General features: G+C 42.9%; 1 protein-coding gene across 3 annotated transcripts in view; it reads right to left on the minus strand.

Moving 5' to 3' along the window:
• AKT1 (AKT serine/threonine kinase 1) overlaps positions 1-16,968 on the minus strand; it is a 98,402-nt gene that overhangs the window by 34,578 nt on the left and 46,856 nt on the right. For all 3 annotated transcript variants that reach the window (XM_035893690.1, XM_009638120.2, XM_035893691.1), the window contains one exon: positions 3,453-3,581. In XM_035893690.1, coding sequence (XP_035749583.1) covers positions 3,453-3,581 — 129 coding nt within the window. The remainder of the gene's footprint in view (positions 1-3,452; positions 3,582-16,968) is intronic.

Below are 16,968 nucleotides of genomic sequence, written 5' to 3' on the forward strand. Positions count from 1 at the left end.
GGAAGGGGATGGCGAATTAAAAAAAAAAAGGAAAAAAGGTAAATCAGGCAAGACAAAGGATAAATAAACAAAACTTTGGAAAGGCCAACAGGAATACTATGCTGAATTGCTGCTTTTTTCTAGTGCCACCATATAGGTTTGTCCCCAAACAGCTCAGCATGGCAAAAACGAGGAGCCGGGAGCCCTGAGTTACAGACCTGGACTAAGGTGGCCCCTAGTAACAGCAGACAGAAAATCTGCCCACTATCTGGCCATCCCGTGCCCCGTGATAAATGCCTGACTGCAGACACGCAGGGCTGTACCAAAAGGAGCACTCATATTGTTGAGCAATTATGTTTTCAGCTGTACAACAAAACCACCACAGTCCACCCTCCTTTCTGACAGTCGGAGAAATAATCCCTTCTTTCTAACAGGAATAGCCTCTCTTTCTCCCCATGTGGTTTTTCACAATATACTGCTCTTCTCAGCTATATGGTTTTAAAGGCTTATAACCTAATAGGCAGACATAGATGATAATCCGAGATTACAATCGGTATGAAGGCTACTTATCTCGCAGATTTACAACACAGGCTCTATTGGTTATTTATCTGCAGGGCCTCTCTGGAGCACAACTATTTAGGGACAGGCTTTTTTATTCCTTCTGTCTTACTAGTGGTGACATACAGAACACAAACACAGCTCAAAAATCACAGTTAAATGCTCACCCACTATCTTTCAGAAGTTTTGCTTTGTTTTGTCTTTTTAAATAAATCACCAATAGGTAACTTCCAGGGAGAACAAACTCCTTAAACATATCATTAAATTAAACACATTGATATATAGCTATTTTAAATGGAAAATCAGGTGGAGAAAAAGGCACTTAAAAAAAAAAAAAAAATCCTCTCTTTACCTATAGGGGAGCCCTATAAACAATTTTTCAAAGATGTATGATCAAAACCTTCACAGATGGAAAGGAAAAGGCTAGCCTAGGAGAGAGAAGAGCTTGGCCAGCACATGGAAAGCACACTGTATTTATTGCTAATACTTTCTTTGTACCTGTTAAGGGAAAAGACAAATCATCGTAAGATGTTATCCTCTTTCACTGTTTTCTCCTGAATTGAGTATTTCCTACTTCTCATGGGCTGACAAACTCACTTAATACAAATTTCACACTACAAGTAAGAAGAGTCTCCCAGTCATGAAAAAATCCCTTTTACTCGCAAAAATAAAAAAGCCTACATTATTTTAGAGCAGAAGAGGGTAAAGATTTTAATCAGAAACATGGGACCACTTCCAAAGAACAGACCGAGACAGCCTGCCATCTCATTAGGGGGAAAAAAAAACCAAACAAACCCTAGTTCACTAATTAACAAAAAAGTCAGGGCTATCATGGTCCTTTGGAAAAAAAAAAAAAAAAAAAGAAAAAAAAAAGATGGATTTTTACAAAACGTTTAAGCTAAATTCCCGCCACCTTTCACTGTCAGGAGGCTTCTGCTGGCTGCCTCTGCAGCGCAAGGCTGCGTTCTGGCCTGAGCCTTCCTCCAGAGGCAGCTCGAGTTCACTCATGCTAACTCGACAAGTTAACACAAACGAAAGTACCAAGGAACCAGGTTCAAAGGGAAAGCTCGTGGTGCAAAACACATCCAAACGATACAAGTGTGGAGGGTACCCAGCAGGGAACCGCACATCAGGTGCTGGCAGCACTGCATGCCAGTGCCTAGATGAGAAATTAAATCCTGGTGGGGCAACAGCTGCTTCTGTGAGCCCAAAACCACAATAATGACTTCTAGCAAGGAGGCCCCCCTCTGATCACCAGGGCCTTCACGACCTGCCACTGGTTCACCAGGCAAAAGCCACTGCTCGGAACATCCTTCCACCCACCACCCTCCCCGCAATCCCTCTTACAGGGGCTACACTTTACTTCACCAGCATGTGCCGCGTCTTTTTCGACAGTGCTCCGATACCATGGTAACAAACTTGTTTATCTATAAATGCCAAGACTGACAGGCTCAATCTGCCAAAAAAGCACCATATTCCTGTTGTGCAAACCGATTTAAGTTAACCCATTTTGAAGGCAACTAGGACAAAGAGAAGGCAACAGACGCGTTGTCTTTTTACTCCTTAGCACCGAGCTGCAGTAGATAATTATCGTAAGTAATGCAGTTAGCAGCAACAGGATGGAAGTGTCCTGCAAAAAGTGCTTTTGTTAAAAGCCTCTGGCCACAGACCAAGTACTGAATTAATTTATGAATTAATAGCTTTCTGCTGCTTTTCCTTACTTTCTTGATCCATAAGGAGATACCAGTCTAAAGAGGAAAGGACCGTGTCATTACCAAAATGAAAACACTATGACAATTCTATTCTCTAAAACGAGACAAAAAAAACCAAAGCACTCTTAGCATCCTGCGTAGATGGAACAGCACATCTGTTATTTATTCCCATGATCAGTCAGAACAGGTATATGTTGCTACCAGCAGAAAAAAAAAAATGAACATTTGCATTAATTCCTAGTGCTGCCCAGCCCTCTTCTGGGCCCACGGTGTTCCAAAATAAATCTGTCTGCTTAAAGGTCAACTACAAAGATGAACCCCATATATTTCAAGCTACCCTGTAATGAAGAGGGAAAGCCCCTACCCTTCTCTCTGCAGAGCTTCGCTTCCACTAGTCACCAGGATCACGGAACAGATCGTTGTTAATAACAGGTGCCACAATGATCTATTTTTAAGTGGTGGAACGAGACACAGGCAGACCATGAGACAGGAAAGATTAAGAACAGGAGAAAATAAAAGCTGGAAGTATACAGCGAAAGGTTAAAAACATGAGCAAGAAAAGGAAATTATCTTCAGATTCTTCTATCACATCCTGTGCTGCAGCACCTGAGCAAAGTCGGAAATGTTTGCATGGGACAGAGAGCAGAGGTTAGAAGATGTTATTTCCAAACCTTTTTGTTGGCTCTAATAGAAGAAATATGGTTTTGTGTTCACAATTAAGAAAAACTCAGTGTCTTTCATTAAAAGCAGTGCTCACTCCATGTTCTTTTATGCTAACAATCAAATAACTTTGACCTATGTCAATGCCACTTGAATCCAGATCTGGTGGCAGAACAGAGGCTGAAACGCTTTGGCTGTGCCTACCTGCCAAGGACCGAGACATGCGCCTGAGTTAATTTTCACTTTAAAGCAACTTGCTGAATAACAGACATACAAAATATTAACTAATAAACCCATTTTATTCTATAACCAGAAATGTAAAATTAGTAGAAAACTGCAAAATAAAGCAGAGTATCAAACCTCCACATGACAGTCATTCCTGAAAAACACAGGGTGGGGTTTATCATCTCAAGTACACACATCTAGTGTTTAGATACATCACTGTGGGCAGATTCGAAAGTTACTGATGCAGCTTATGGGCACTATGACTGCAAGAAGACATCAACCCCCAAACTGGACAAGGGAGCATGTAAAAACACTTACGAGCTACTGAGAAGTTATTTAAAGGTGATTCCCGCTGGTCGACATCCTGCGGTCGTTCCTTGTAGCCAATGAACGTGCCATCGTTCTTTAAAAGAAAATACCGCGGCCTCCATGTTTTTATGTATTCTCCTAGAAAGAAAGGATGAGCAAAGGGAGAGATCATCAGAAAATATTCCGAAATACTGACTTGCCAACAATTTTATTTTTTTTAAAATATCGAAACTATATGTCATCCTGACATAGCAGCAGTTTTAAGAACATTCGGTTCATTCTGATACAAACAGTGGAAAAATACAGGGACTGAGTCAGATATTGCTAGTGATGTTAACCATAAAAATGGGCCTTCATAAAAGGTAAACAGCTATGTTTTGTTCTTCCATCTACTCCGATTTCCATTCAAATTCTGCAACATCTGCCTTAAATGCATTTTAAATTTTAAAAAAATCAGAGCAGATGTCCTATGTATTATTTTTGCTATTGTCATTTTTCATACTGACAAGTGGAGAAATTTTTTTCATTTACATTTTGCAGCGCAAGTATTTTAAACAACAATGGGTAATTTACTAATTAGTCAACTGCTTTATCAAACCAACAGTCACTTTTAGAACATAAGAAGATAATTCTCTGCTTAAGTTACATAACATCACTCACTCCTCTCACAACATCTCAAGCATGAAACACGAGATGATATATCACAATATGAAAGGGAAAACATTGGATGATGTATAGCCACCACAAAGAAGAAAACAAACACCTATTCTGAAAGATATTCCACCTTTGGCAAAGAGAACATCCCTTGCTCACACCATGCTACTGCTCATCTGAGTAACCTGCGCAGGTAACAGTTCCATGACTGTGTTATACAGCCACATTCGAAATCTCCAGCCGTAGAATAAAAAGAAGAGAATGCATCAAAACCTCAGTTATTTGCTGGATTTACTCAGTTGGGCTTCAGGGAAGGAATACAGGGGGGTCCACCTGTGGCTCTTCTGGGTGACTTTGTCAAGGTGCCTCAGTTTCCCCCTTTGTTCATTGTCCACGTTGTCATCTTCTCAGGCAGTCTCTCCAGAACCTCAAATAGCTTTACATGGTGTCAAGCTGGGCCTCTCGGTCCTACAAGGTCCTGCAGTAACATTTCTATTTGGCTGAACCACAAAACCCTCACCCAAGATGCTATTCAAATCAGGGTACCAGCCACCCTTTTCCAACTCTGCTCACCCCAACAACAACGGATTTTAAAAAATTTTAAAAAGAAGTGGTCACTGCAAAGCACCCACAGCTGGGCAGCAGCTATACCCTCCTCCCTCCAGTATGGTTTCTCGTTTGTCCAGCATCAGGGAGAGGACAGGGGAGCATACTAGGAGCCAAAGAAGCCAACCTTCTCTCAGGTCTGCTGCAACGAGGCAGACTGCTCGCACCCACGAGGCTGCCCCTGTGGCGGCTGGTACCCAGTGCCCATGGTTTCATCTGCTGGCAAGCTCTTCAAACAACCACCAAGAGCAGTGAGAAGAAAGGCCCCCCAGATTTAACTGGCTCTGGCAACCTTCTGCTGCTCTCCTGTTGTCCCAGGCTCTGCTCACACGCTCTTTTCTTGCTGCTTGGCTCTCCATCGCCGGTAATTTCTCTCCCAGCAATGTGCACCCTGCCCCAGGAACTCCCCTGCAGCTGCTTTGCCTCCTTCCTCTCCCCACAGCCCTCCTCTCCTTCTGCGGTGCAGTTTCAACCTGCTTCGGGCACCAGCTGTGTCATTTCTTCTCTGTTCAGACTCATACTTTTCTCTCCAGCACACAGAAGCACAAGCAACACCAATGCCCATGCCACGCAGCCATGGGCGTGTGCACCCCTAGCTGCTGCTTTCACCTGTTTAGCCCTCATTAGGCTTTTAATTTTCTAACTTAAAGCAAAAAACTAAGAGTTACCGAACCAGAGGAAAGAGTCACACAGAGCTACCTTTCCAGAAAGCATCCATTTGCACTGATGAAACAGGGAGCGAGGCAAGAAAGATGAGAGGAAAAGGAATGAGCACAAACCTTCTCAGTCTTTCTTTTAGAGACATCTGTTACAGCTGCGAGTGTTATACCAACCTAGAAGGGGTTTACAAAAATGTCATCGTCGCCTTAGGAATTTCAGAAGAACTCACCTATACCTGTCATGGCTTAACATTTATAAGCAAGGCAGTAAATGTAGAAGGTTTTGTTGTCATCGTCTTTTTAATTTTGACCTTAATTAAAAGCTGAAAACTTTCTGGGATCAGTAGGAGATTATGAAGCCTTTCACATTTAAATTACCAGTCCAACTCAGCCCAGATCAGTGAGATTACTCCAATCTCATTACTATTACACCACAGATTGACTACAGGGACAAGAAGACACACAGCACATTCAGCCTAGCTCCTGACGGAGAGCTTTGCCAGGTAAGCAGGTCAGGGAGGCGGCTGCCTGGACTATCACGATTTTGGAACGCACTGTTACATACCTGACTTGTCAGTATTTTCTTCTCACACTTAAAGTGGACCCAGGAGACCTAGGAACCATCTCATACCCCTTACCGCACCTGCATTTAGGACTAAATCCAGGCTGGATGGGACAAAAAATATCCAAAGATGCACAAGACAGAGTTTTCATTTCCCTTACTCCCTAATTCATGCTAGGCGTCCTCCCCATCAGTATTTACAGAGAAGACAATTATTTTTTTCAGATTCCAAAATTAATATCTTGTTATTTTCAGTGAAGTACATATAATTTTACACAAAATTACACTGTACTGTCACATGAGACTCTTCCTCTTAGATTAGATGCTTATGTTTGGCTCTCCTACCTTCTTACAGCTTTATTCCACCGATCTGCTTCTCTGTTAGAAACGCACCATCTAACAGAATTAATCACATAGTCTTTAAAATGGTGTATTCCATACATATATAGCATCCTCCCCCACACTCACTCTTTCTGTGTGAAAAATCAAGAATTTCATTACTGCCAGGCATTTTGCAAGGACCATTCTATTTGGACTTCCCTCATCCACTGCTTTAGCTGGCTCTGGATCCTGATCCACCTTTTTAATTTGCAAAGAAGTAACAGATTCTAAACTTTTTTTCCCACGTGTCTGGAGCTTAATGAACCCTGTAATATGGCAAGCATACATACTATTGACGATTGCTCTCGCCAAGGACTATATAACACACTGAGGTTATACTTCTACACCTTGCAGCAAAGTGGCAAGACATTGCCTAGTGTGTGACTTCCCAATCAGATAATCTGTAAGTAGAATTTTACATTCAAGCCTGAGCAAACTATTGCTCCTCTACAGAAGTTCTGAAGCACAGATTCAACAACACAGTCATTGAGAAAACGTACAAAGTACATATTCTTAAGAAACAAGTTTATATTTTTATGATTAGCTAAGACACTGTAAACTTCCTACAACCCGTGAGGAGCACCAAGCTGATCATGACAGCAAATCCAACTATTTTAGGCAGAAAAGGAGTTTGTCAATACAGGCACAAAATAATTACGTGGAACCACTGGGACAAAGCTGACTGAAAAACATTAACACCTTTTCCTTCCTCTGATATACTCGTTAAGCTGTCATGCCTGAAGAGTGAACTGAGCTGTTTCAATTTTTGCCCTGTGTTTTTTGTTCCTGTTGCGGTTTTGTTTTTAAGAACCATAAGCAAGAAGTTACTTGAAGTCACTAATATTAGTAGTTATGTAGTCACACTAGAAGAATCATACCGAGTACAGTAAATGCAAGCATGTGTGGCAAATTCTATCAGACAACACTAAAAAAAAAAATAATAATAATGATCCACCATGGAAAAGTGAACAATTTACAAAGCAAAACATTTTTTCCTCTGTGATTCATTGCTTGTGTAATGCCCTGGCAGAGCCTTCTTTGTTTTCAGTAACAGAATGCTAACACTGCAGAGACAGGAAAGCAAAAGCATGGGTTATAAATCCTACATATAAAATCCTGGAACCAAATAGACTCCTCTGTAGCTTGCTAGCTTTATTATTTAAAATCTTTATGTACCATTCTGTTTACTCCAAGCAATTTCCAAACTGCAAAGATTCCCAAACTGTATATATCTGGAAATACACACAAAGATTGTTATAGACCGATTTCCCTTTATTGCCTTGTGTTGGCCCCCACACACTGCACATTAAAATACTTAACACACACTTAGAATGTAAATCCATCTCATGCCAGAAAAGCTTTTTCATAGTAACACGCACTGCAAAGCATGCTTACACCTGAATATTTCAGAAAAAGTTAAACACAAAACTCTTTTGGTTCATGAAAAGTTAATTCTACTGAGGATTTACAATAATGCAGGGTTAGGTTATTTTCCTCTCCTCCCCACAACAGTATCTCACCGAATCTGGAGCTGTCTACCACTGATAGAGTGTCTAACATCAGAAACAGCTGCCACTCCCTGGGAAGCTCACGGGGTAAGTGGAGAATAATGAGCAGCAAGCACCAGCAGAACAAAAGAAAATCCATCTTTATTTACCAACTGCTGCATGCTTGTTGCTGCATCAAGCTCATTCAAAGCCAACACCACACCCTTTAATTCAGAACAGACTATATTTAAGAAGCCTCCGCTTTTTTTTTTAATCAACTCATACATACCAATGGTTTGAAAAAAAAATCATTAGGTTAACCAAGTCAGCATCCAATGATACCCTTTGATATTTACAAAAGCACTGGACCAACTATTAACTTTCTTATGCCCCAAAGTAACCAGAACAAGCCCAGGAGCACGGACTGGAAACAAGGTCTCAGTTATATTGAATGCACTCAAGTGGCTACCACAAATCTACGGATAAATGATGCATTAAACTTTCTGCTCTGAGCATCAGAAGTAGCACCATTAATTACAATTAAGGATAACACTCAAAATATTAAAGCTTTTGAGTTACGCAAGCCTTCACTACGTTCCCACCCGCTCCGAAGACGTACGACATTCCTTGATTGTACGGCCCTGAACCGTCCGAGGGAAACATGGAAGTTATGCCAATGGCAGTGCTAATGTGCCACCGGTGAAAGGCGGAATGACTCATTTCTGAGGCTTCAATGGCTGCGAAAAGTGGTCTGCATCCTGTTGGCCTAATAAGGTTTCAGTGAAACAGATGCCAGCTTCCTTAAAGACGTGAAGCTTTCGGGAGCTGCCCTCCCGCACGCGCTGAAGAGCGGGACGCGGATTTACAGTTCGTTTCTACTGCTCGAGTAAATAGGGTACGTGTCCACTCGCTTCAAAACTAGCTGAAATCAAAACAGATTTGGAAAAAGAAAGCAGGGCTGGAAAACTCAGCTTTGCGTTTCTGAAGCCCTCGGAAGCAAGCCCTTTCCAAAAGCAGCGAGCTAATTCTGGATCTGAACGACTTGACACCAAACAATTAAACAAGTCTAGGGTGACCCAAATGAAAACGCTCTGTTCAAATATGTATTTTTTTTAAAAATAACTGCACAGACACCCACCAGGCTGGTGCAGCACTCTTCCCTTCCCTCAACAAACTGTCAAAACAAGATATTTAAACACAGTGCCAGGTTTTCAGTAGCTTGGGGAAAGGAAAAAGAAAAAGAAAGAAAGAAAAAAAAAAAAAGAAAGAAAGAAAAAAAAAGAAAGAAAGAAAAAAAAAGAAAGAAAGAAAAAAAAAGAAAGAAAGCGCCCGCCGGCCCAGGCTGCTCCCCGGCAGGGAGGTCAGCCCGCGGCCCGCAGCCCGTCTCCTCCGCGCCTCTCACGGCCCCAACGCGGGGTCCCACGGTCGCAACGGGCTAATTCGGGGCACGGCAAATCCGCTCCCCGCTTTATTCTCCCTCGGGCAGCTGGACCGTCGTGTGGTGCGCCAGCAGCCCGCGTGGCCGTGACTGACGTGACTGCCAACAGGTTAAGAAGAAATGCCGCCTCCTCCTCCTCAACTCCGGCTTTTCTAAACCTACTGCCGTTTCTCACGCTCACACAAAGCTGCAATGCAGGGCACCTGCTTCATTATCATATCTTGGGGGAATACGGGGAGGGAGGGAAGGACGAGGGGAGCTGGAGATGGGGCGCGGGGGGACGCTGAGCGGTCTGGCCTTCGAGCGACAAAGGGAGCCCCAGGCCCGCGAGGGCTGCTCCCGGTCACCTGGCACCCCGCATCTGTAAATTAACTTCAGAAAGCAACCAGCAGCCCTGGCTCAGCGCTTCCCACAAAGCTCTAGGGGCGCGCTGTGTGGAGAAATAAGCGCACTGGAAGGTACCGCTGTCTTTAGTTACACAACAAACACCTAAGGAAGGCCAGGAACGGGTGCTCTGATTCACAAAGCCAGGCCATGGGAGAGATCAGACGTCAGATTACGGAGAAAGAAAAACAGATTCTCACCCAATACTTTCTCCGTGCAGTGGATGGACAACTATCACGTTCTCTGATTCCACCTCTGTCAAAGGGTTTGAGATCACCAGACAACACCACCACTACAGAAGATGACACCTCTGTATTTTTTTAATCGCTGTATTTCAACTGTATGGTTATGTAAAACTGAAACACGGAGTTTTCTTTTTTTTTTTTGCTGAATTTCAGTTTAGAAGGTCAAAAATGTTGCCATATTGCTTACAGCAATCAATTTAAGCAATACCAGATATTCCCAAAGGGGAGAAAGAGAATTAATCAGCATGTAAAAAACTCCTTACTCCTACCTTTGGCACAGCTTAGTCAGGCTAGTCCTAACCTACAGCTGTCTCCAGTGGGAGAAGATGTAAATGAAGTTTCATGAAAAACAGCAGTTTTAAGGATAGCTACATAAATTACAGGAAAGTACAAAGCAATTTCTTAAGCTACGCTGCAAACGATCTGAGAATGAATTGCATCTTCACTGCCTCACGGTGGGAGCAAAAAGACTTAAACTACCACGAGGTGTCCGACACAATTAGAGAAATCTTTTCTGCAATATGCTCGCAAGCAGCTACGTCATTTTAACAAAATAAAACGTTCCTGTAACAGACAGCGCCATCACATATTCTTCTGCTTCTGACAGGTGCCCAACTCTCATTTTTATAAATAAGTAAAAATGACAGAGGAGGTGTCAGATTCACTGAACTGAATTAAGGATACGTGGAACAATTATTTCTCCCCAAGTAATTTTTACCTTGACACTATGATGGAAAATAGCACAAGCAGCTAACAAGGCACTCAAGCTAATAAGCCTCCGCAACTTTTCAAATACCTTCCCTTAGAGGAGGGAGGTACCTGCAACTACCCCACGAGCTTGACCTGAAGTTAATACATCAGTGTTTCTGCAAATCAGGCTCTTAAATACACTGCATGTATTTATATAAAGGGTGTGACTTAATCCCCCAAAGATTTTATTATCTCTACTAAAAATACAAAGAAAAAAAAAAACCAAACCAAAACCACCAAACACGCCACACCCTGCTGTATTTGAACAAGGGCGGGCTTTTCTAGACATCATCTAGAAGCTCATTTAATTATTTTACCTCAGCATAAGCATCCTTAGTTGTGACTCTTGCGCTTATCTGAACACATGCTGTATTTGAATATGACATACCCGTTTTGTTCTTCACTAAATCCCATCTAGAGGCTGACAGATAGTGCGAGAGGGGACAAAGCAAAGAAACGCGCACAAACCAAAGCTCCTCTGGAGACTAAACAAAGTAAGTCCAAAAGCACAGTTTTAGCTTGTATTTCTAGGGCTGCCTAGACATAGAGGATGTTCAGGAAAAGCATCATTAATTGATTAAAAATTGATTTTAGGTCCCTCCCCCCACTCTGCCCCATTAAAAAAAGATTAGGAGAGCCAAAGACTCAGGCGAGAGTGATTTTTATGATGCGTTTATTTGCTTTGCAAACATTAAACCTGAAAAGTACTCAGCAGAGGCTCGCCATTAAAATCCCAAAGTTGGTGAAGCTGAGAGGTGAGCTGGGAACTGGGGGAGGTGGGTGCACATGGGAAAGCAAGAGCAGGGGAAGGAAAAAGCAGGATGCAGCCGCATAGAAAACAGCCACGGCAAGGACTCACGAGTCCCTGGCTCGCTCTTCTAGGCTCCCATTACTGGATCATTGTGTCATTCACAAAGCGAATCAAAACGCCAGGGAATTGTAAAGAAATGGTGAAAAAAAGGCGAAGGGACATTAGGGGAGATTTATGGAAACAGCAGCTTTTCTAAAACAGATGATATGGACCAACTTCAGAGTTGGTTTGAAATGGAAAAGAAAAAGCTTTATTTGTAAAAACTAAGCTGCAGAACATGGACTTTTATAAATAAGCAATTTATGGAGGGTAAGAAATTAACACATTGTATTGTTACCCTTTAGCTTCTGGGTTTGAGTCCTAATTTTCAACATAAATACAGAGAGTTGTTTTAGGCCACTTACAATAAAAGCTCTACCAGTAATTGTGTGATCATGCTGTGCATCAGGAAATTTCTTAAAAGTGCCAAGAAAAAAAATCAATGCAGAATTTTAAACATGTTTATACAAACAGTCACTGGGTAAATATTTCAGAGAAAGATGCATAAAAGCCAAGTCAAGCAAATATTTCAATGGCAAAAATAAGAAGCAACATTAAAAAAGGGGTGTGCTGTTTATGTGGCTGGAGCTAATTTGGATTTCCCTTCTTCATTTCGTCACTAGCAAGTCCGCTAAACCCTGGAGGAGCACACAGAGACCATGTTAGTTCTAATAAAATGTTTCATTTATCTTGAGCCATTCAATGGCCATCAATGGAAAAATTACAAGCGCTTCCCAGAAAGCAAGTTCTAATATTTGTTATCATGGCAACCTCCTAGTTACCCCTCCATATTTAGTATTCCACAGATAACTTTTACTGAGTCACTACCCCAAACTCAGCAATGAAAGTCTCCTCCAGATAACAGGAGTGCCTGCCTCAGTTCAGAGGAATTTTGCAAAGTAACTTAATTGCATGCTGAGAATTTATTAAAGCAGCTTCATCACTGGGTAATGCGAGAGCAAACAGCCACCGTAGCTCTGGTGCTAAGCCTAGACGAGTAACACAGGAGTAAGAAACTTTGCCAAGGATTTTTGTGCCTTGGACTGAGGTGTGTCATCACCGTAAAGCAGAGCACAACCCATGCTGCTGCCTCAACAGGGTCACAGGCTCAGCTGGATACGATTCTGTCACCTTGAACATTTAAAATTAATTTATATTTACAATACACAGTAAAACTATTGAATCGCAATATAATCAAACAGCGAAATTCCTGCTCGGTTTCAGTGGTACCACAATTTAGTCCTGTAACGCTGGAATATACATATGAGCTCTAAAAACACATATATAGAATCACGACTATTATTTTTTGAACCCCAAAGTCCTCTATTATAATAAGCTCATCATACCTCTCCCTAACAGCTCCAGGAGAGCTGCATTCCAGTCATCACACAAAAATCCATTTCTTACACAAGGAAGAATGAAGTAAGACCCACCCGAACAAAGACCAAATGAAGACTCATCTACCTTGACATTGTTACCATGAATTAGTTTTCATGTTGCAATAGCATCTTGGTATGTTAAAGCCACCTGTCATTTTAAAAAAGAAGGCATCAAAAATGAAAGGTACACACTACACAGAAGCAAAAAGCAGATGGGCACAGGAGGATGGGAGCTTGAATTACACTTTCCAGCCTGCAGTGCCCTAGCTTGGTGTTTTGGGAAGACACGGCAAAAATTCCAGTCTCCTTTTTTAAAACTGCTCTTATTCCCTAGGGAAAAACAAACATCACCCTCCACCACCACTCCCAGCCAGCCCTAAACTCATACCAGTCTCCATGGGCATCAAACCTGTGGGGCACTTGCCCCACCAGATTTTCCGAGGTCAGGGACTGCTGCATTGGCCACCTCTCCTCCACGACTGGTTTTCCAAGCACAGTGCACCACACGACTGTTCCTCGCCATGCACAGCCCCTCTACCCCCTGAATCCTAAAAGCCCCATCCCATGACTGAGCACAGTCCGCTCTCTGTAGTTCATCTTCCCACTCTTAGTGGCACGCCCCCAAAGGACAGAAGCAAAACAAACACCAAAGCACATCCCTCACATAGCCAGGTTACAGCTACCCTTCAGGTTTGTAGAACTTGCAACTACAGCAACCATCCACAAGAGTTACATTCCCTTACTTAAGCATGAGAACACCAGAAAGGCATAAACAAAGCTTTAAACTCATGAGGGGTTTTTTTGCTTTGTTTTGTTGATAAACTATTTAATTAAAAAAAAAAAAAAAAAAAAAAAAAAAAGAGAGAGAAAAACCTGCAGGTCACCTAGGGTAACGTTCCTGAAGAAGGTCATCTGGGGCCATGTTCATGCCTCAGGGACTTCTGCGAAGGAAGGTACATGCACATATACAGAAAACTCTGCATGCAAGCCCTGCTTTGTCGTCCCATGCTTACGACATGCTCTGGTTACAGCATTTTCTTCCACTGGTCCCCGATCTGATGCTATCAGCTCAGGCAGCAGCTGCTAGGGGCTCCTCTGCCACCCCAGCGGTCAAGCTGAGCAAGGCCACCCTGAACACTCTGCTGCTGTTGCCAGCAAGGCGGGAGAGAAGGAGGGGGAGAAAGGGGGAGGACAGAGGCACCTTGTGGAGGGGGGAAGACTGTGGTAGAGATGAGCCAAGATGTGGCTACCACAATTCCGGCTGGAGTCTGCCACATCAGAGAGGAGGATGCTGACAAAGGGACAAGCCAGGGTGTCCCAGGGGACAGGGCAGGGGGGATGGCGCTGGGCTCTGAAGGGTGGCAGCCTGACCCTCACCCCAGGCCCCGCCAGCCCCATCTGTGGCCATCACTGGTCCTGGTCCTGGTCCCAGTCCCGTCCCAGTGGCAACAGGGGCAGCTGGAAGGGGAGGTTGTGCCCAGTCCAAGGGGAAAGTATTGCTCCCCATTCAGGACCTTGTTCTTGAAATATGGCCAAACCTGAGCAAGTTTAAATAGCAAAGCTACATCCTTTAAGTACAGCCACACATGTACATACGTTACACAGAGCTAACGCAGAGCCTGGCCACGAGCACCCAACATCGCTGTGCTGACCCTGCTCCTTCACAGGCAAGCACAGGCAGAGCCAACGCTCATGGTGAAATCTTCCAAAAGTCAGGCTGGCCACGAAGACTCAGCCTGGGTCTGGGGAAGCTATGAAGTTTAGATTATTCCCAAATTGATGCTTTCTTGCATTTATTTCCCCCTCCATACTGTGAGAAAACCGTTTTAACATCAGGATTACAGTTTCAGTATCAAGCTAAGAGACCAAAAAAAGTTTCCAAAGGGCAGTCACTGCACACTTGCAGTGGCTAATCTGCATTCTTCATTTATCCACAACACACTAAATTGATCTTTGTAGTGGGCAGACCTTCTTGCAAATTACAGTTCTCTAAATGAAGCCACGCTTGGGTACAGAAATTGGAAGGTGCTGGTAACACCCTCTTCTTAAAAAAGAGATAAAACAAAGACACACGTGAAAATTACCATCCTGATATCGTATTTAGTGATAAAATTGCAGTTCAACTAGAAAATTAACTAAGCACAAGTCCACTACTGGATCACCGCCATTGGTTTGAAAATATGTTTTTCTACATACTTTTCTTCTTCTCACCAGAGAATCCCAATTTCGTAGTTTAATCATCTTCCCTTTTCCAAAAGAAATGGGAGCATTTTTAAGCAATGAAGACATTTAGCTATTTAATCACAGGAACAGTGCAGTACAGGATTAAAATGGATTAAAAAACTAATCCAAACTAAATGTCTCCATCATGATAAAAGTTTCATGAACCTTAAATCAACAGGTTCCCAATTTAAGGTATAAAATCTGATTGAAACTGCTGCTGCTTTGCAAAACTACTGCTTTCTCCTGCCCGTCCTTACTAAAAACGCAGTCCAGATTGCTATTCCCATAAAGAAATATGTCCGATATTGACAGGAGTTCCGTGAAAAATTCTTGATGGCCTGCAGGGATTCTTGTACTTAACCCAAAGGTAAAGTCTACAGTAATTTATCATACAAAGATCAACTGCTGTGCAGATCAGGGCTCCCGTTCCATGCTGCAGTTGGAATTTCTACCAAACAGAGGATGGTGGTAAGTAAATAGCTTCGTTTGCAGCCCTCAGTTCTTTGCATCTAATACAGGACAGCACACAGGACGGACAAAAAGGTAGTTATGACACTCTATATACTTTGTATTTCAGCAGGTATGTGTCCCTGTTTTAATCTTTAAAAAGGAAACTATAAACAGTAAGCTGCAAAAAGGTTGATGACAAAACAGTAACAGACAGGGGTGGAAGAAATAAAAATAGTAATAAAAAACCTCTTCAGCACTACAGACGTTGATGCCTTTTAAAAAGAAGAGATCCAGCCATATTTCCCCCTTCCTTTGTACTGAAGTTTAATAAACATTTTCTCCAAGTTACCAATTTTGAGAAAATCGCTGGATAAACACTTGTGTTAACCCAGTTAGATGGCTCGGTGCCAAGCGTAATGCCAAACTTCCCAGTTGCAAAACGAGCTGTTTTTACACACCAAAGTAACCACGCAGCAGGCCTGCCGAGCCTGAAGACAGCTGACAGAGATGACTGTTGCTGTCCCCCCATTGCACCGACATCCATCCAAATACCAACATCTGCTGTGCTACAATTTACTTTTTACACAACATTTAGCAAAACAGTGCCTCTGACTGCAACATCATTAAGGAAGTAACAACAAATAAATCGCAAAGTCCCATCAGACAATTGTAAAATTAAAGCGTAGTTTGTCTTGCATACGCTGAGCTTTAGTTCAGATGTATTGAACTTCAGAAATAATAAGCATTAGAATCTGTTTTCTTTTATTAAACACACAAGATGAAATTCTGTAAACCGTGACAAGCGCAATCCATCATTACAGTGAAAATTACAGTTTTGAGGATATTGACTTGACTCAATAGGCAGAGAAGCAGATGCCTGGGAGGCAGCCTGGCCTGCCCGGTACGATCGCAGCAAGCCAGGCTACTAACAGGATTACGCTATGCCTGGAAGCATAAGAAGCGCACTCTCAATTCAGGGCCTGCTTCTTTTTGAACACCCAGAGCGCGTATTTGTACTTGTGAAGTACGGAATTAGCGTCCCCAAAAACTCAAGTGCCCTTTGCTTTAAAAGCAGGACAGGGACAGAGCATGGGGGCCCAGGCAATCGGATGCCACCCCCCAGAGGTGAGGTGGCAAGGCAGGCTTGGGTGGCGAGTTACAAATTCATAGCCTGCGGGTTCACCCCGGGTATTAGGCTCCTAAGAGAAAGCCAGGTTTGGTTAGCGGTTCCACTGTACCGCCCAACACACTTCACGTCTCAGAAGTCCCTACGTGGCCCGGTGTCCTCCAGTCAGGAGGTGTCCTCCACGCCTGTGTCACCCAGGGTGCTGCAGGTCAAAATGGGGCAGTGCTGCCGCCCACCCTGACGCGGGGCTTGGGCTTTCATCAGCACACAGGCAAAAAGAGGAGGAAGAAAGGAGAATTTTAATCTTTAAAAGGGTGACCGGTTTTCAAAA

Source organism: Egretta garzetta, unplaced genomic scaffold (genome assembly GCF_000687185.1).
Source record: "Egretta garzetta isolate BGI_Z169 unplaced genomic scaffold, ASM68718v1 scaffold185, whole genome shotgun sequence".
In the NCBI taxonomy this organism is placed as follows: domain Eukaryota; kingdom Metazoa; phylum Chordata; class Aves; order Pelecaniformes; family Ardeidae; genus Egretta; species Egretta garzetta.